Source organism: Colias philodice, chromosome 15 (assembly GCF_061535455.1).
Source record: "Colias philodice isolate Cphi_HAF_F1 chromosome 15, ilColPhil1 Martin Lab GWU primary, whole genome shotgun sequence".
Lineage (NCBI taxonomy): Eukaryota > Metazoa > Arthropoda > Insecta > Lepidoptera > Pieridae > Colias > Colias philodice.
This window is the reverse complement of record NC_143100.1, coordinates 1,234,948-1,256,328: the sequence shown is the minus strand read 5'-3', so window position 1 is coordinate 1,256,328 and position 21,381 is coordinate 1,234,948. Positions and strand designations below refer to the sequence as shown.

The 21,381-nt window shown below is 35.4% G+C and overlaps 1 protein-coding gene across 3 annotated transcripts in view; it reads right to left on the bottom strand.

Moving 5' to 3' along the window:
* Nucleotides 1-21,381, bottom strand: part of Ten-m (teneurin transmembrane protein Ten-m) — a 210,721-nt gene that overhangs the window by 9,097 nt on the left and 180,243 nt on the right. For 2 of the 3 annotated variants that reach the window (XM_089704261.1, XM_089704263.1), the window contains 12 exons: nt 11,329-11,505; nt 10,793-11,089; nt 8,911-10,641; nt 8,339-8,616; nt 7,888-8,104; nt 6,633-6,809; nt 5,927-6,154; nt 3,982-4,317; nt 3,668-3,875; nt 1,736-1,952; nt 788-964; nt 24-432 (listed from right to left, as the gene is read on the bottom strand). In XM_089704261.1, coding sequence (XP_089560387.1) covers nt 24-432; nt 788-964; nt 1,736-1,952; nt 3,668-3,875; nt 3,982-4,317; nt 5,927-6,154; nt 6,633-6,809; nt 7,888-8,104; nt 8,339-8,616; nt 8,911-10,641; nt 10,793-11,089; nt 11,329-11,505 — 4,452 coding nt within the window. The remainder of the gene's footprint in view (nt 1-23; nt 433-787; nt 965-1,735; nt 1,953-3,667; nt 3,876-3,981; nt 4,318-5,926; nt 6,155-6,632; nt 6,810-7,887; nt 8,105-8,338; nt 8,617-8,910; nt 10,642-10,792; nt 11,090-11,328; nt 11,506-21,381) is intronic. The other variant, XM_089704264.1, reaches the window with a different exon arrangement.

Below are 21,381 nucleotides of genomic sequence, written 5' to 3'. Positions count from 1 at the left end.
AACAAATATAACACACATCTTACCTTCATGGAAATTGTATCTATGATGAATATCCAAATTCCAACCACCCACATCAGAAATGCTCATATCATGTCCGCTCAATTTCGTCGTCTGTACGTTCCAAATGATATCCTTACAATCTGTGTACTGATAACCGACTTTAACTAAAGCGGTAGTTACTCCATACACTCTTTGCCTGTATACATTCAATCTGTTCCAGGGATATGTGAATTTGATAACTGGGTCTGCTTCAAAGGTTTTTTCAAAGAGGATTCCTTCGATGGTGATCCTTAAGTGTATAAGGGCAAGGGTTGGGGGCACTTTTTCAGGGGTCAGTTGGAGTTGGATAGTGGATAAGTAGCCAGCTGCTCGTGAACTGTGGTAAACGAGGTTCAGACCTGTTCCTGGGATTTGTAGGCTCTCTTGGACCACCTGGAATTGTTTTAAATGTACATTATTAATTTAATTTAAATAATTTATGACTGTGTCAAGTTTGTGAATGACTCGCAACTGTAAACCAATTCTATTGATTGTTCTGTATATATTGTAATTGGTCTAGTAATCCATGAATTATAATTATTTTATTATCATTTCAAGATTTATACGCAATTTCTAAATATGACGTTTTCATTGAATTTTCAAATCAATCATTAAATAACATGATGATGAACGACATGCTCAGAGAAATAAGTTTCTTTCCAGATTGTTTTTTTATTATTTACTGTCCGGATACTGGGTCATAGTAAAGATAAGGTAACTCGTAAGATAAGGTAAACGTGATATTCACCTGCGACTCAGCTAAAATAGCACTTTTATCAGGACAAGCGCCCTGGAAGCCATGTTTCCATGTAGCAAGAACGACCGGCTTCATCAGGTCATAGTCGTGTGCGAGGCAGGCGGCTGGTGGACCTGTACCGCTTTTCTCGTCTGATGTTGTCATCACTACTTCGTCGATTATTACCACCTAAAGGATTTTGAGGTTTTATTATTGTATATAGTATATAGGAAGGATTGTAATAATTAAGAACAGTGGTGGTAGAAAAATTATAAGTAAGTATTTTTTTATAATTGCGATATTTTTGCTATTAGCGCTTCAGGGTAGCCCTTCATTACATATTACATAAGGTAATTATTAATAATAATTAGTTATTGAAGAATTTCTGCAAATACTATTTCCGGCTGTCATGAATTAGTTAAAAATGATCCAATTATAACACAAAAGTTACATCTGCAAAATAATCATATAAATAATTATTCAAGTATAATAAAATTATAGTAATTCAAAACCTAATAAATATATCATTTGGCATTCCAAATGACCTATTAGCGTTTTAGCTTCAAACAGTTAAAATTCATTGTAAAAGTAAAAAGGTCAGCTAAAATTAAGAGCAATATTACTTCATTTTCCTTTGATTGCAGTTTCGCGTGTTAGTTATGTGCAAAAAATTAAATGGCTTCATATGCAGTTTTGGTACGTTATAGAGTTAAATATTTATAACTTCAAATATTGCACTATTTATAAGATTTGAACATGAACAAAGTACAACAGAATTGAAATCAGAAGTAAAGCCAGAAAATACGATTTTCTCGAAAATAAGAGCTCTAAGAAAAAGGAATTTGTTGGCCTATTTAACAGTTAATTTTTGGACAACTTAAAATTCTTAAATTAATGATAAAAGAGTCATTGAACTTCTTTTTAAATAATCAATTACTTCGTGTAATTAATCAAACATACCTCATTCCAAGGCACGAAGACGACCTGTGTAGATCGTTTGAAGGGTGCTCTGCCAAAGTGCAGAGTCACAGCTCCTCCCCCATTGACCAGCAGGTCAAACCAGCCGTCCTCCCGTGTAAGGGTGAACCCTTCCAGAGGGGTGGAAGTCGAAACCCTCACCCCCACAAGCCCTGACCCCAGGGATGTTACCACACGACCACGGATAACCGCTGACCGACTGGAAATTGGACAAATGTGTCAAATCCTGACATTGTGGAGAAGTTTGTCTTTCGGATGCTAAATTTCGAAGGCAGTTATGTTTTAGAAGAATAAAAGAGCTTTTCAATTGCCATAAATCGTTTGTTATTTATAGAGCAGTTCTGTGAAATTCCAATTCCATAATGATAAATAGTTTTATGCGAACAAATAATTTGGTCTGTTTCAATTTGAATTCGTAATGAAGCTTTGGCATTCGTACACGTTAAATGTTAGTAATTAAAATAAACTGAGGCATTTAGCTGTTGCCTGGTTACATTTATCGTTATTAAATTACGATATAAGTTCCAATGGGAACCGCTGATAAATTACTATGAATACGTTAATCTCGTTTCATATAAAATACTTATGGGGAGGTTAACAAAATCATACTTGAACTGATTGTTTTTGGGCATTTAAAGGGGACATGGTATCATTCGTAAAACTAAGGACATATTTACAATGTTACTAACTACATTATAGTTGATGTAACCGTCTACTTGAAGGAAAATTACTTTGTACAAATCCCACCACCGTATTAATATTCACAACTACACACTACATATGGATGTATAATGTATACATAAGAAGCGAACACAAAATTCACAGGACACAGGTAAACCATCGTCATGCACACAAAAATAAAAGCCTATATCGTAGATACATATATAGATATGGTCTAATTCACACACTAGCCTACCTAAAGTTGTTTCTTACCTCGTGTTGAAGTGGTTCCAAAACATACTGGCAGCGAAAAGACGAGAAATAAAATAAGTAAGTTATGTTTGATGCAGTTTCGAGAGGAAATTTTTAGTTAGCCAATTAGTTGAACGAAGTCTCATGCGAACCAGTTTTTCGGTAAATAGCTTGCTACTGAAATGCGTGTTACTGTATGAAATACTTGACCTAATATTTCCGAAATTTCTCTGTAAGTATTGTTTTATATGTGAACTGTTTCTTTTATAATGAAAATTATATGGTGAATAGTGTATTTATATTTTGAAATTTTGTAAACTAAAGACACACATTTAAAGAGCAATGTATTTATAAGTGTTAAGGTTATGTTACAGATCATCTTAGAACATACACAGTTAACATAGAAGAAATAAAAAGAAAAATTGTTAACACTTCCTTAAATAAAACATTAGGATTGACTGGGGCACAACATTGCATATTTTATATAACAGATATTCGATTTTGATTTGATTCGATTCGTCCATTGATACTGTAACACATATTTTAAATTATTAAGGGCCGATTTTTCAATGTTTGGATAAAACTTATCCGACCAATAAAGTATTACACGATAATATTAAAATATCACGTAAACTGTCAAATACGGGCAATTAGAATACGTTTTTAAAATGGTCGTTTTATACATTATTCGACGAATAAGTTTTATCCAAGCATTGAAAAATCGGCTCTAATGAATATCTTCATATGAAGTGCTAAATGTATTACAAGAACTACTTCCATTTCCAGAACTTATATTTATTGTATTTATTACAATATCAATAGACGTACATTCATAACAGATTAGACATGGTGTAATTAGACTACGACACAAAATACTTGATACATTAATCAGTAACTCATCCAACATTGAGACAAATTACCCACAAAAATGTATGAGAAAATATTAATTCGATCCAGTATCATGTCGTAGTGTGAACATGGAACATCGAACATGTATCTCACCTTTCGTTAAACGTTTCTTGTTTCGCGTAGTTTTGCAAACTACCCTCATCTATGAGGAATTTCATTCGTTCGAAGAATGACGCAGTGATCGCTGGCGGTTGCTTTCGGAGTAAAATGTCAGTGGGTTTGGGAGATGAGACGCAAAGTTGGCTTGTCTTGCAGGCCGCTGTTTGACAGCATTCCGGGTCTTCGCAGTCCACTAGGCCGTCTGTTATTTGGGGATACTTAGTTTAGTTATATATATTAGGGTATTGTCAGACATTTTGGATACTTTAAAAAACACAATCACATCTATCCAACTAACAAAAACAGACCTTTATCATTATCCTTAGAATCGTCACAGATCTGTTCCTTCAGCGTGGTACAATCTGGGCCATCCCAGCCATCAAAGCACTTGCACTCCCAATGGCCATCATTCGCCACTCTGCACTGACCATGCCCAGCACAACCTCTAGGACACCCTTCGAGTGTACAATGTCGGCCATTCCAACCAGAGACGCAGAGACAAGTGCCATTCTTGCATTGTCCGTGGTCACTACATCGAGGATCGCAGAGTTTTGAGGTACAATATTCCCCGCTCCAGCCGGGGTCGCACACGCAAGCTTCGCCCACACAGCGCCCGTGAGGACCACAGTCAAGATCGCACACCTCTGGAATGGTAAAATTTAAGGTAACAGTTGAATAACTCAGGCCCCGGAATCACAGACACAATAGAGTGGCCCGATCGGGCCGTTCGGGGCTCAATGGGTTAAGAGAAGTTTGTGGTTGCAGGATTTTTTGGGAGATGGTGAAAGGTGTATAACTTATAACTTCTGAAATCTATTTTCTTCGTAAAAAAATCGAGAAGAAGGTCTCAACTCATAAAAATACGTAAAAGTTGTCACGACATCGACATGATTTTTCAAGTTTTGGTATTTTCAAGGAAAACCACGAGTTGGCAATTTCTTTTTTTCTTTTGTATGTAGTTTTTGACAACTTTTCCTATATGATGTCTATGTATTTAAATGCTGACCAATTTCAAAATTAAACACGTTCAGTGTTAAGCTATTACAATACTGCTGATAGCAATTTATCTAATGCCTGGGCCAATAACAGTTATAATTGCATTACGTATTAACCATATCTGCAACCATTAGATTAGCAGGATCGTGAAGGATTTAGTAACATGTTCGTAAATTATTATTGCTTGTTAATGATTCATTTTCAAATTGGATACTGTTCGTTTAATTTTACACAGATTTGCAATCGCAATGATTATCTGTTAAAGCTTCGAATGTCCGTTCGAGGATTATTAATGACTAAGTGTTCAACTAAAATATTGATGGATTGTGGAGTGCTTTGTAAATAATTCGGGAAGCTAAAAGTTTCCTTTGAAGAAATATTTGTAAATCTACAGATTGAACTCCTATTTAGATGAATTGTATAGCTATCTATCTATGTGTATAATCATAAAAATGAAACAAATTGAACAGTGGCCAATCAATCCAAGCTAAGATGATTATTTGTAGTCACGTATTCACGTATCTTTTTGATTAAATTGTTCACTTCAATTGCATAAATAATATTAATAAGGCTAATAACAATTGGTATTTTAAATCTTTATAATACGAAGAATGAAGCCGTATGTGAATATATTTTCAGTACGCATTCTATCCAATTTAATAGACTACTGCAGATTAAGGCCATTTATATTATTCATACTTATTTAACTATATTTATTTAATTAGTATTAAGTAATTAGGTATAAACAGATTCTTGGTAATAGTGACTCAATGGTCCTGTTTTATGCTAGATTAATTCCGAGGAAAACGTAATCAGCGAAATAGATGTAGAAAGACGTATATTCAGATCTACTTCCTTGCGTTTCTTTGAACGAATTGAGTACATATTTATGTTTTTTTCTGTTTACTTTAAGTCAACTCTTAATAATATTATTGCATAACAAAGTTTAATATTCAAATAAAGAGATGGTGTACTACAAGCTGTTTTATTTGAACTTATATAAGTCCTGTTAAATTACGCAAAATCACACAAATGTTTGCAACAGAAGCCTGCAACAAATTACTTTTAGTCACACAAATATAGCCACCTATTTAACCTGACAAGTCGAATTTAACCGCCCGAATTCAACTAATAGTGATGGTAGTCTAACTCAGGCCCCGGAATTACAGACACAATAGAAAATTTATTGTGTCGTGGCCCGATCGGGCCGTTCGGGGCTCAATGGGTTAACAACACCTTTATGTAACTCAAACTCACCTTTAGAACAATCCTCTCCAGACCATCTCGCATGACAAGTACAAGTCTGTGTTTCCACATCAAAAGTTCCATGACCAGAACAATCAGGTAAGCACTGTAGAGCTTCAGTGTCCATAGTGGCACAGTCTCCCCCCTTCCAGCCCTTCTTGCACACACAAGTACCGTCGATACAGAACCCGTGTCCAGAACATGTGGGGTGCGGACAGTCCACCTCGGCACAGAACTTGCCTGAAAGGAATAGTACTGTTAGAAAAAAGGTACTAAACCCAATGATGAATTATCATTTTTAAAACTAGCGACAATTCGGTATACTTCTCCAACCAGAAGAATTAAATTATAGAGACTTAAACGAACAGTAAAGGCTTCTCATCTTACGAATATGCATGACTTAATATGATTCGAAATAGATTAAAGATTAAGATTTAATTTTATTTATTTTCTCATCACAAATGCACAATCAACACATACATTGTTAATCTATATATCTTAACGCTAACATTTGTGAGATACTGGTGCCTGAACTGGTGTACGAAATATTTTCACCCATATTAAAAATCCTCTCAAAAGTTAAAGTCAATTTCCTGAATCATTTTAATTTATATTTACTACGTCTCTACTGATGATTTGGATTTCGTACAAAAGTCGACTATTATAGTATTACAGAACTTGGCGTCAACATTAAAACAAAACCACATCCCAAACTAACCTTTATACCCCCTGACACAAGAGCACTTTCCGTTCACACAGTGCCCATGCCCGTTACAGTCGGGCACTTCACACTCGTCGTGCCGCAGCGAGCACTCCTTGCCCTTCCAGCCCGGGTTGCACTGACACTCGCCGTTGATGTACTCGCCTCGCTGACTACATAGCACTGGACAGACACCTGGAAAACGAGGTTTATTTATTTATTTACTAGCTTTTTACCCGCGGCATCGCCCGCGCAGTCAAAGAAAAACCCGCATAGTTCCCGTTCCCGTGGGATTTCCGGGATAAAACTATGTCCTTTCTCGGGTATCAAAATATCTCTATACCAAATTTCATGCAAATTGGTTCAGTAGTTAAGGCGTGATTGAGTAACAGACAGACAGACTTGTCTTACTTTCGCATTTATAATATTAGTATGGAAGTATGGATTTAACACTATTGTGCAAGAAATAAAATATACATAAAGGTTACAAAAATAAGATTGAAGAAAGCACAAAGGGCGGCCTTATCACTATGCAGTGATCTCTGCCAGGCAACCACGTTTATGTAGATGTTATAGGGATAGACATGTGTAAAAGTGGTTTATGTGGTTGGTATATTAATAGATACCTGGGAAGGAGGTTTCTTTAGTAGATATTGGGATAGATAAATGTCTGTCCAGGTGGAACTCAAGTTGTGTGTTTTTATTTTTTATAGCAAAACAAGCGAGAAAGGTCTAGCTGATGCAAAGTGGTCACTTCTATATAAATAATAATAGTTATGGAATGAAAATAATGTAGGATTGACACAGACAATTGGTTCTTTGTTATAGCGGCTGAATTTTCTCTAATTTCTGTTACAAATTTTCACTAAAACTATTTCACTAATACATTGCTTAAATAATCGTATTTATCAGAATTCGGGGCGGTGGCTGACTTTTATTTCATAAGTAAGTCGTTTATTTCAAACATTTATTGTGGTTTATGACCTGTGTATTTGATACATCAAATACTTGATTCTTGGTATCAATCTGCGTATGAAAATTTGAATATATTGGTGCAAACATAGAGGTTTATGTATTTTATGTTGGATCGAGTGTTTTTCTAGGAACAATCAAAACCATTAAATGATCGCGAGTTTTCGGCTTTGATGTACGTTATTACTTCTATTCTAATCTACATACTTTTTGGCATAATGCTTATGGGCACATGGTTGTTAATTAAAAATACATGAAATATAAAGAATAAAAAGATAGAAGACTAAATAGGAAGACATACTTTCACTACAATCGTCTCCTCCAAAGCCAGGCTGACATTGGCAGTGTCCCATCAAACATTCTCCCTTCCCAGAGCAGCCATTCGGACAGTTGTGCGTCATATCATCCGCAATTATTGCTATGAAGGAGATCTCTTGCGGGTCGCCGTCGTCATTGTACAGAGACAGGAACCAGTGGCCTTGCTCCATGTAATGCGTCACTTCCTTCTTAATGGACGGCTGTCAAAATTATTAAGTAATGAATAAAAAGTAGTTATGTAAAATTCAAAATGTAGTATAAACTTGCTTTCGATTAAACGTAAATAGGAATAATAAGTGAAATATACATGAAAAACAACAATCGATTTCTTAAATCCAGGATTGTCTTAAAAAAAAAGAATATCGCGTTTCAGTTTAACTCAAGTTCGAAATCGATGCAAAACTCACACGTGTTAGATTACAGATAGTACTTACGTGCGAGGCTCTCGTAGTTCTAGCCTTAAATCCGCTTAGAACTTCCAAAAAGTGATACTGTGTATGTGTGGGTAGAGCGTTTCGTCTCGCGTACACACCTATCGACGCCCCTCTCGGTATCATGTAGTCGAATTTCACGTAAGAGGCTTCTGACTGATAGAACTGCATGTTCCAATAGCTATATGGAGGGATTTCTTTTGATAATTTTTCACCTAAAGTTATTTGTTTGAACGTAGTCCCGTCTGGCGGAAAAGACTGCGCTGGGAATGTTCGCGCACCTATAACATTAAACTTGTGTTGTTATTTGTTCGACTTTGAAGTAAACGAACGGGATGCAAAACCATGCGATAATGTGATGAAGTGATTTCAGTGATAAGGTAATAGAATACGAAAAGAAAAGATAACATGCATTTTACTATATAGCGTTTTGCTAATATTACGGTAAGTACATCCGATCTAAGTATAATTAATAAGCATGCGAATTAGTTTATTAGACACAAAGCACCGACGCCCGGAAATGGTTCTATGATTGTTAGTTAGTTATCGAAACGACGTAAATTTGGACACCTCACCTTCCAATATTAGGATTGGTGGAGGCTTTACTTTTGGACATACGCATGGTACCGGTGCTTCAGTTGTAGAAATACTTTCTGTACTTGTTGGAAAATCTGTAGTCTCATCTGTTGATGTCGAATCGGTTGTAGATGAAAACTGAACTGATTCAGTTGCATTTAGATACTCTGTTGACGTACTATAGTCACTTTCAGTAGAACTAGGTGCAGTACCTTCTTTCATTTGATCGGTTTCGGTTTGACTAGGAGAATCTGTAGTTCCTGTACTGTCTATATTAACAGGAGTAGTTTTCTGTCCATCATCGTCATAGAAATCATCACTTGTGATACTGTCTTCACACACGGGGCATGAACATTCACAACTACCGCCCCAATCTTCTGAATTCACATCTTTTGTTGATTTCGTTCCATCAATTGTGACAGGTTTATTAAAGTTTGTAGGCGCTGTTGGTTCTAAATCGATTGGTGTTATTTTAACAGTGGGAATTTCGTTGGAATCGCCAACAGTAGGTACTCTTACTGTTAAGGAATAAAAAGGTTTATATGAATCACCATTATTGGAATCATCTGATGATAACGTTAAATTAATTAATACATGCTTGCTGTTCACTGGCATGTCTGTTTTAGATTCAGAAGCAACATTAATTGTAGATGATTCATTTGTAGTGATAGGAGCAGAAGTACTACCAGTTGCTGTTGTTATAGTACTTGTTTCAGACGAAGATTCCGAAGTTGTATTATATACACTGATAGTATTAGGTGCACTTTGTGTAGTTTGGGTTAATAAAACATCAGAATTAGTTTGAATTTTATCTACATGTGTCGTAAATATATTAGTTACTTCCGTGGTTACTTCACTCATTAGTAGGGGCGTTGAACTCTGTGTTGTAGCATTAGTGTAATATACAGGTGGAATTGTAGTTCCAATGCTTTTTGATGTTTGAATATCGTAATGATCTTTTTCAAGTTTTTCACTTAAATCATCAGTGTCGATATGTAACTCTTTGTTCAATCTTGAGAGTAACTTTAAATAATGTAGCTTTTGAACACCGTACGAATAAATTGACGGATAGGCGTCGCCTTGCATGTCCTCAGGATCATAGGCTATTGCATCTTTTTCTGATTGTTTTATTTCTGGTGGCATTTCCGTTAATATCTCAGCTTTGTTAGTCACTTTATTAGTTTTTGTCGAGGTTGTAGTAGTGCTTGTGTTATTTATACTGTGTGCAAGTGTTGCAGTATTAGTAACATTATCAATTTTCATTGAAGTGGTATATTCCTCAGTGGTAGATTCTATATCATCTTTCACGTTTATCGATGTGTCATTAGTAACATTAACATTTACACCCATAGCGCCCACATCGCTAGATACAGAAGCTTTAGAAGCGCCCCCGTCTTGCGGTTCAGTACTCCCGTCGGCTGACACACCATGCACTAAGCTAACAGTGGTCGAGGAAGGAGTAGTGATTAGTTCATGCATATCTACAGTGGAAGAATCCGTGGAAGAAACAGAAGATAAAGAAGCATGCTCGTCTACACTTCTACGAGCGCGTGAATGGCCACCCCCTTTACCTGTAGCTGACGACGTCGAGCTCTGGTGCGGTCGTGGCAATGATTTATTACTGGATTCAAGCGTCGTCGCTTTTGACGCTTGGAATTTGTCCACGTCTCCAACGATTACGGAACATGGTTTCGCATTTTCATACGACCAGTTGTCCGTAAAATATGAAGCTGTAAATGAATAATTGAATTATTATTGCTCAATCTTTGGTTAGTGAATACTCTATTAAAACATTTTCATAAGTTAAATAAATTATTATCTAAGCTTCAAGCTTATTTTGAAAAAATATAAAGAACATTAATTTTACCAAAAAATACTAACCTGACATATAAGAAGCAATAGACAATAATAGAACAAATAGCACTATAAACACTATCGCAGTACACTTCCAAGAACATCTTGAAGATAAGCCTTTTCTGAAGTGGAACCTCGAGGCCGCTGGAGGGAAGTGCGTGGCGCGGAGGTTGTTCCTCACGGGAAGCACGGGGACAGGCGCCCCGAACGCTGGATGTCTGTCACTACGATCCATCCTTTCTAGCGTTCCCTTTTCTTGTTTACCTGGACTGCTACACGACGAATTTGATTTATAGTCCATAGACGGATTCTTTTGTATGTCCCCTGAAAAGGTAAAGGCAACCTATGTAATATTGTAGCGATCTTTTGTAATCAATCATACTATCGGAGTAACAGATTTTACTTTCGTATTACAAACATTTTTGCGAGCTTATGTAAATATTTTTTCTTTAAAGCTTAAACTTGTAGACGAAGATTAGAATGCTTTACGTAAGTAAACATGATCTGAATGTCGTTACATTTACATTCTAATTATTCTACTAATGATAAAAATTGAGACTCACACGTGTTCAGTTCACCTGAAGGCACGTAGAAGTTTCCCGAAGGAGTGCGTACAAGACACGAGGGTTCGAAATCACCCAAGTCAGCTGGGTTGCCAGTGATGCGGCCGTTTAGCCGAGACATCGTTGGGTTGCGGGGGGGCACATCGGGAGGGGGCCGGGACCCTTCTAGAAGACAACCTGAGGACAAACAAAACAAACTTTTGATACATTGTTGTGTTTTTGATAAGTCTTGTAATTAAATAATCTGTGTTGATGCTCTTATATAGATAGCATTGTAATTATATAATATGAAATGCAATATATATAAACATATGAATGCAGTTGTAAGTATGGGTTTATTTGATGTTTTATTTTTTTCTTGTTTAGATTGTTTTGTGTTAATAACTACATTATACGTACATAAAATTAGATAGCGCACAGTAATTGACAATGTCCTGTTAATTAATTACACATTATTGGACAAGGCTGGCCCAAATTGATTTTGACCGCAAAATTAGCATGTCGTAATTTAATTAGGGTCAAATTCTTGTAATGGCCCGCAAACAAATAGCGTTTAGAGGTCTATGGAAATGGATCAAAGATCGCGTGTTTCGGCAGTTAGTTAATAAAGGAAATATATTAGATTGGGAGCTATCGGATGGAGAGAGGCGCGGCGACCTCTCCCATCGCTAATATAAGTTAATGGAAAATCGAAGCATTATCCACCCCGCCACCCCCTTCCCGCGCGCAACCAACTTTTGATCCTCGACAAATTTTAAGGATTCCTTCAAGCGTTAATTAATTTATTGTAGCGGCCGATGTAGCCGTAAGAAAACTCAATTAATTTTAAAAGGGTTTTTGTGTTTTTTTCAGCGATCGTTTTCCGCGTCGCGAAAAGAAAGCGAGCTACAATGCGACAGTCCTTTGAAGCCGTCCCTTTTGAACGGTTCGGTTCCTTGTAATTAGAGAGTAATGAATTTACTCCCGAACCCAAAGAAAACGTGCTTTCAATAGACGTACGAATTACATTCACGACGAGAATAACCACGTTTTCATTAAAAAAAGATGTATTCACTTGAAATCTCATTAGCGTACTGAGCGCAGTAAGCCGGGATTAAGCAAGGTCATTTATCTTAGAGCCCTTTGGAGTTCAAACTGTAATAGCAACTAAGTATTCATCCCACCCAGTAGCCAATGAAAAACTAAATCACCTCCCTAACCTAATTTAGGAGGACAAGTATAGTCATTAATACACATGTCAGTCGACGTCCTAGTACAAAATGCGGCCCATTTATATCTCGTCTTGGGGAGCGGGAATTATGGTAATCGGACGAATCGTGTCTTTTGTCTGTAATGGTGGGTAATTACTGAGGCACCTCCCGGGGACACTTCGTTTCTTTAAAGGGCCCAGGAGCATGAGAATTCGACACTCGTTAACCGAATCGTCTCAACTTTAAAAGGGAGCGCGATTTTGAACGTCGCTGCGGGATTTGTCGGTCGAACGAACGTCCTTTTTGGTTTTAGAAATTGGCCACCGCAACGCGAGCACTTTGCCCGATTGTTTACGCAAAATATAGTTTGTTATTCCAGCTTTTTCATCGTTCATTTACCAACTTCTATGCATAAAACTAATATCAGTCGTTCTATCCGTGTAACGGTCCGTTCGTTTTTATATTTTTCGAGCCATCTGCTATACGTTCTCGCGTGAAACCTTTTCCTGCACGGAAAAGCTAAACTCGCTTACTTATTGGAAGATAAAGGGGGTGTGTTTCGGCTCATTTGCGGAGCTCAGTCAGATCAAACGTGATTTCTTATCGACGAAGGGAAAAACAGATGGAGATAGAAATTCTTTATTCCCTAAACCAAATAGGGAATAAGCCAGTTCATTTATTTTATAGTAGTCGCGTTCCTATGTTATGAAAAATATTATTGATTTAATTTATGTTCCTTTTATTTTTTAATATCAATACCACCATTAACTCATATCTATACGCTCTTCTATTATGTACATAGATTTATAGTCAAAGGAATGGCCTGTACGGGCTTGTACATTAGAAAGATATTAAGGTGATGAATTAATTTTTCTAACATTTACGGCCCTTTTCAAACCTTCGTAATTTTTATAATAATAAAGTTGTCGTGATGAAAATTCTTGACCAGAAAGTTCAATAGTAACACAATACGTCTACCGTTTTAGAAACATGATTCCATGATATTTTCTCGATAGAAAAAAAATACAAAGTTCTCATTGTTATTTTTTTATAATCTCTGGCATCTTCAAAATAACAAACGTAAAGTTACGACTTTTTGGATATTAACTATAAAATATACAACCTATACGTCTACCGATTTAGAATTTTGAAATATGCGATGGTTTTGAAATAAACAAGAAATACTTGAAATTAGCGCGCGACCAGCCAATATAGCGAGAGCCGCCCTGTACCTTCCTACCCCGATCGCTGCACGAGTCATTCCCGCTACGGCCGTCACACGGGGAACTTGTGTCGCTCGCGCAATCGTAAAAAAGGGTGACAACACGATAAGACAAAATGAGACAAATGGGGACAATAAAGAAAATAAGAAAAAGAAACATAAAGGTTGGAGAAAAAAGAATGCTTACAATTGGAACAAATTAATGAAGAAGTTGGTTTTATTTTAAATTTGATGATAATTGTATTATAGACGATGTTTGATATGTACCCCTGTTTTAAGTACATAACGAATGTGTAAGATTTTTTTCATTTATAGCATAGATAATCTTTTCAGAAATCCGGAATCCAGAAGGAAAATTAACCCACTGATTGTTCACAATGTGAACCCACTCCTTCGTAAGTACCTTTATTCAGTCAAAAATGTATGTTATCAACGTTCTACTGGTTTTATCGCATGATTCCATTTTTAGCAAAAAGCAACAAAGTGCAAAGAAATAAAAAATCATGGTGAACTTAGTGGAAGTATGGCGGACGTGATATGGAACAGGAGCTCATTGGAGTAGTATTATATTTAAATTAAGAATATATTATATTAATATATAAAAAATTTCAAGAATTACATTTCTTAGTAGGTGGTAGATAAGTATGTTGTATAAAGAATTTGATGTTGCGGGAAATTGCTTAGTACTAAAACAGGTTTATATTCATATTTACATAGTAATGTGAGTTTTCATTTCGAATAATTTTGTGTAAGTATATTAAATTGAGTTCCTGGGTGATCTGGAAACACAATTGGGCCCGGAAGATGGCGCTGCAGTCACTCCTCCTAATCACATGAACCGATTTGGATGAATATTTGTGTGCACATTTCATTGTTGTGGGATGATTGGTTGATTCGTTTTCACATTAGCTAATATTATGTATTTTTGTTGTAAACTTAATTTAATGTTTATAATACATTATTATTGGTATAAATAAGCCAGTGTTCGTCTCACATTGCTGTACCTGCCTACCTACCCTACCAGGGCCTAACTTTGTTCTGGCTATTTTATTTTGATTATTTGTAATGAATAATTACAATTATAATAGAGTGCAAAAAATAAATACATGCGTCAATATATTTTGTGTTTTTTTTTAAACAATTTTTTTATTTAAAAAAATATCATTCCGACCGCGGCTTTGCCCGCTTGGAATTAGGTTATATCGTGAATCCTGTTTTATCCCACAGAAGTGTTCAGTTCGGATAAAAAGTATCCTATGTGTAAATCCAGGCAATTAGCTATATTTTATCAAAATTGGTAATGTAGTCTTGACGTGATTAAGTAACAACTAACAAAAAAATATACAAATTAACATCCAAAGTTTCGCATCAGTTTTACTGTATTAGTGATATCTTCCACTCTTGACTTTGACTGAGAAGAATTAGGGTTTATAACTTCTTTCAGAAATAGTACCTTTCATTTCTGGGCATGATGTAATATCTACGTCAGCATCAAATTCTATCTAAATCAATTCAGTAGTCCGCGTTATTGATTACCATTTCAGAGTAACAATATTTTTTGTTATTTTAAAGATTATTTATAACCTGTATTATTTTGTAATAAAGTAAACATTACGAAATAATAATAATTATTAATAATGTCTAAGTAGTTGTTGGAAAGAAGATTATTTGTTTATAAGCAAGAAAATAAAACCAATAAATCAACAATTGAATAAATGTATAACAATATTATAACTGTATGACGACTCCATACATGTTTGTCCCGAGTCGGCCAGCGGCAGCGCGGCGAGTTTGCAAGAATGACTTCGCGCACACCCGCGTTCGCGATAGCGAGCTATTAGACTCCGCCCGCCAAGCAGTGGATTTTTTTTTGTGTATCGTCTTAAGGGCATACCATCTCACCATACGTGGTCGTTAGTATAGGCCGTACAGAACGTATTCAATCCGGTTAACCTGTCGGGCATATATCTCTTTCAAGTTTCATAACTGCAGACGTTGATGTATGAGACACTAGTATGGAGACTCGGTACTTTGGCCAATCTCAGACCAACATGTGCCGACAATCTTATACTCGTTTGCGTTACCATTTTGAATTCAATACATTAATCAATGTTATGTTACTTGGGACTTGAAGATAAACTGTTTGGTAAAGATTGAAGTGATCATAAAAAGTATGAGGAGATTAATTTACCCTTAAATAGAATTCACTAATTCAACCGATTTTTATACTTATTACTTTTTTTAAGCAAATATCGTTGCATAAAAAAATTGCATGATAACGTTGCATTACATATAATACACAAGTACAATATATAAAACACAGATTAGTCGAGATCCGTGGGTTAACCACATTATTAGCATCCAAGAAAAGTTGTCTCAATAACTATCCAGGTAAAACCGCTCGCTATCCCAAAGTAATTAATATGTAAAACGGAAATGATAAGTTCCCGTTCCCCAATTTCTATTTTAAAGGCATTAAACTTTCCCTGAACGTGCAATATTTATTTGAGAGAAGCGCAGCATTTAGTTGGGAACAATCGGAAACTTGGTCTGACGCTGTGACTCCGTTTTAATTAGCACCCATTCATCGTGAAACAATCGAGTTGAGAACAAATCCATTATAATCGAACTTTTCGATAGTCGAGTGTTGGGCTTAATGCGAATTCGCTATCAATCTCGATCGGTTTATTTGACCTTATTATTCGCAGTTGGTGCTAAAGATTGTTGAGATTTAAATTATTTGCTGTACTCTGATAATTAACGTTTAAGAATGTCTATACATTTATAAAATCAATTTTGTATTTTGAACAAAATGTTTACGTAATAGAAAACGATATTACTGTTAAATTCTTTAAACACGAGTAGATGTAACTATATTTAGTTTACATGCACGCCATTTGGAGTTTCCAGTTTCATCTAGCTGTACCTATTACATACATATGTCCGAAAATTTCAGAAATTGAAACTTGAGGTAAACCACGGAGTAAGTTTGCTGAAATTGGTAAGTTCAGAATTGCTTACGTTGCCACATTCGCTGCATTTGTGTGATTACATTTATATTTATTAATTTTACAATATATGTAGTCTTGTTTAATTAACCACATTGTTAATTGTTTCCTTTCTATCGATATCTTGTATGTACCAATATGTAAAAAAAGGTAAAATATGATTATTATAAATAGTAAATATACCAAGAAATATAAAGCCTAATATAAAATGTTCGAGATATCATAACTTAATCAGTAAATCTCCAAGTAATCTGATATAATTTGGATATTTCGTAATCTACATTTCTGAAGAATATCGAAGGAGAAAATATCAATACCGACGGATTATTTCAAGATATTTTTATCTCAGCGGGAGTTGAGCAATAATTTCCTTAACGTTTTCCACGTCGGAAGTCTTTCGGGGCATTATAGCGAATTCTCTGACATTAGCAAAATTCCCTTGTAACGAGAATAAAATTTTATCTCTGGTTACATGTTAAAGCGATCGCGTACTTACAATATTATTGTACAATATTTGTTGAAAGATTTTCAAGGAAACAATGCTGTTATTGGAATAATAAAATACATTATAAACTTTGTATTGTAATTGTAAAATCAAAGTGAAGTGAGGCAGAATGTACATCCTATAGTTTATCTTATGCATTGTTTGAAACTGTGCCAAAATTTTGCCTGTTTTTACCAGGAATATTCGGTTAAAATATACATCCATTACGATATGATTAACATTTTTACAATACATAAAATGCCATATCATTTGCCGCATCATGCTGTATTTTTTGTTGTTTTATAAGTACTTACTAATATTTCAGTATTAAATTACTTATACATAATTAAATACCTTTTACCATTTGTATCTTATAATCCTATTCAGATTGCTAATCGTATTTGAGGTTAACAACCGCGCCTAATTGCTGCGGTTAGTTGCAGGTGACGTATGTCGCTTAGCTTTTTGATTTTTATTATTATTTAACTAGCAATATACCCCGGTTCTGCTCGGTTAGTTTTAACAGTTACAATGCAAGCAATTGACAAATCCAACTTCGTTTAAAAACGCTTTCGAATCGTCAAAATACAGAAAAATTATTATTTACCAAAATACCATCAAAATCCGTTCAGCCATTCTTAAGTTATAGTTGCTGTAAACGCAACTTTTTAAAATAATATAACGACTTGTAAGTGTATAGGCGGTATAAAACTCTCCAGTTTCAAGTAAAACGCCGCTTAATGATATTACGCTTATATTTAATCGATGGCTTTCAGTTGGCCTGGTTTCCACGATTCCGTTAAATATTCTCTTATCAGTTGACGCGTACACGAATTCGGTCAATGATTTATGTGCCGTTTTGAAATCGTTGCGATTTTCACTCTGAATTATAATGTGACGTCACACGCTTGAATTTAGATGTTCGCTACAAAAACTCAAAGGTTCCAGTCGCTTCGGCGCTGATTTATGTGGTTAAATAGACATCCATTTCATAGTTGGTTGAGCAAGAGATTTGTTATTATTGTACCGTTGTTAGGTGATTTTGGGTTGGTGTATTTTTCCGATTATAGTACAAAGGATCTATGGGAATGTTATTCTTATTCTATATACTTACTATGTGAATGTTTACTGATATAGTTTCCACGATTAATTATAGGGAGGTCGCAATAAATAGCTTGTATTAATCTAACGTAGGTCCAGCATTAAAGACGCATGTAAATCTATATTCTGGGCAATGTATCATGTCAAGCAGCAACCGCTTGCCCGCTGATAAGATTACCAGACAAAGGAAGTCCACCCATATCGCTACCACAACCACCGCTAAACGCAAGCCTTTATGACTCCACTATCCGCGCAATTTCAATTTTAACACAAAGTAATAGAGTCCACATTGTCTCGAGAGGTCTTTATTAAGGCTAACATCAACGTCTCCTTCGTTAAAGGACACTCAGCTTTATTTATGTCGACATACTGCCAACGTTGCCTTATTTGCCATTTCAGCTACAGTAACAACTAGATTTGCACTATCTATTGCTATGAATAGAGTCCGATTTCGCATCGCCACCTCCGTTCACATCCACGTAATGAAGAGGGAAGTTGAACTTTTCGGTTGAGATATTAGGGTGTGTTTTTAAACGTGTTCGTTTTTGTTTCCGGCAACGATAAGGACACGACGTTGCCCAAGTCGGTACGTCACGCGACTGGTGCACTAATTTATGTTGTGATTTAAGATATACCGTGGACGCACCTTGCACTTTGCCCTAAGTTTTTATGGGCTGTTATGGTAATAAACTGTCTGGGCAAACAAAGCGATAGCCCGAATCACCATATTCTTACAAGGACTGTAAATTATATTTTGCATTTATAGCTCGTGTCGCTGTTGAAAATGCTTGCTACGAATATTATTTGCGAAACGAATACAAAATAATATAGAAGAGCTGTTCTCCCTAGCTATCAATAAGATGTTACTAATCCCTTAATCGACTCATTACATTAAGCCCTCATTAAACTTAATTTAAATGAATATTACACGCTAAAATAGAACCTCGTAAATCAGCAATTAATTCTAGTTCGACAAAGAATGCTGTACAATTAGTAGATGCTTAAACAATCGTGGAGGATTTAAAACTACCGAGTTGATAACAAGCAAAAAGCTGCAACCTTACCGCTCGTTAGATGAAAGGCTCCTTCATTAGTGCAAGAAAAAAGCCGAAGAGACTCGGGTTACGTAACGCGCAACATCTGTTACCGGTCAAAACAGTGCGCCTAGCTATTAATCTAGCTATCACATATTTCTTTGTCTGAATCCATTAAATTAATTGTGTTTCGGGGTGTGTATTCGGCTCGTTATCATTGAATCTGCGGTGTGAGACGTGATGGATGCCAGCGTCACACGAAACGGTCGCACGAAATTAGCCGTCCGAAAAGAATGCACTTGATTCCGTGACTGATGTCTGAGATTTGGGGAGGATACATTGCTGTCGTTGGCCTTCGATGAGGGTGATGAAATTGAAAAATTCCTCCTTCATTGCGACGAGCTATATCATTGTCATGGATATCATTTCTTAGCCCGTGTATTCGTGAAACGTTATTAGGCTCGCACGTGTAACTGGGCTAATATAGTCACTTCGGTTCAATAATTTATGAACGGCTGCCGACAGCGTTGTCTATATTTAGTTCCTGTTTTATATTTATTCTAACATTTCCTATTTTATTATACACAGTTAAAATTAGCTTGTATTTTTACAGCTAAGTATTCTACATACAAATTATGATCTATTATAGAGTTTCTACAGTAATTTAAAGGTTCTATACACAATATTAGAAAAACATAAATAGCCTCATTTATTATGAGTTTTTAGCTTATCTATTGAATAGTTTGAACATAACATGTATCGTTGAACTAGAAACTACAAATTAACGTGAGATAAACCATACGCTTATCTAATTTTACATTAAAACAACTATTAATATCCCCTGTGTAATTTTAGTCAGTCATTTCATGTGTGGTTCGATTTTGATCTCACATAGCATGTGTTACGGTTCAGTTTAGAATGCAGGCTTTCGACCTTGTATCTTCGATTTGAAGTTTGAAGCTTTTTGATACAACCTGAGCCGAGATGTGTGATAACGCTTTCATTAACCTTACCCTAGCATTAATTACCATTAATAGAAACAAACAAAACGAACAGATAAATGGGAAGAGATAGGCGTTTAATTGTCTTTCGAGTATCCAGTTGAGGACGATTGGAGATGCCGGGACGGGGTCGATACGATATCGTACCGTACCAGCTTATTGTGTTCTTGCTTATATATTATTTAATATTTTATTGTTTTTTTTTTATACAAACCGATATAACAATTGTCTTTTCTATGTAGTATAGTTTTTATTGTTTCTTAATTCAACACAAACTTAACGTTTTGTAATTTTAATAATAACTCTATTAGTAATTTTGTTTACAACTATTTTGTACCCTTTATACTCAACTAAGACAAGCTTATAATATAGAAACTAATACGTAAACAATGCTTAAATGGTCAAGCTCGAGGCTTTGATCACGTGGTATAGGGCTGAAAACTTTTAAGTAATCCAGGCCATAATCTATTTACTTGCCAAATATCAGCCGAGTACGGTTCGGTACGAGTACGTACTCTTACGAATACGTAAGAGTAGTTTAGTTACAAAAATAATTATATCTAAGAGTAATCTGTAAGATATATAAAATTAGTAATTAATAACTCATCGGTCATTGGTTACGATTATTTTGAACAATGTTATCGTATCGTAACATCTAAAATATCGTCACGGTTCATTTTCTTGCATTTTCTTGCGAAGTTGTTAAATTCAATTGTTATAGACGACGAGAAGATATTTTGTATAATTGATTTAGCAAGTTCGTCGTTAACTCGCGAAATCCAATTGAAATTGTTTCAAAATAAATATACGTTTAATGTTATCTCAACTAGTAACAGATAAATTGATGGCTAAATTTATTATTTATGTCGTATAATGAATTACGCGATATAACAATTGGATTGACAGTAAGTTTATTAATTTGATAAGAACAGGAAGAAGTTTAATAATTAAATTAAATAAAATTACAATATTTAATGATCAATAAAAAGAGAGTATTAATTAACTTTAGTGTT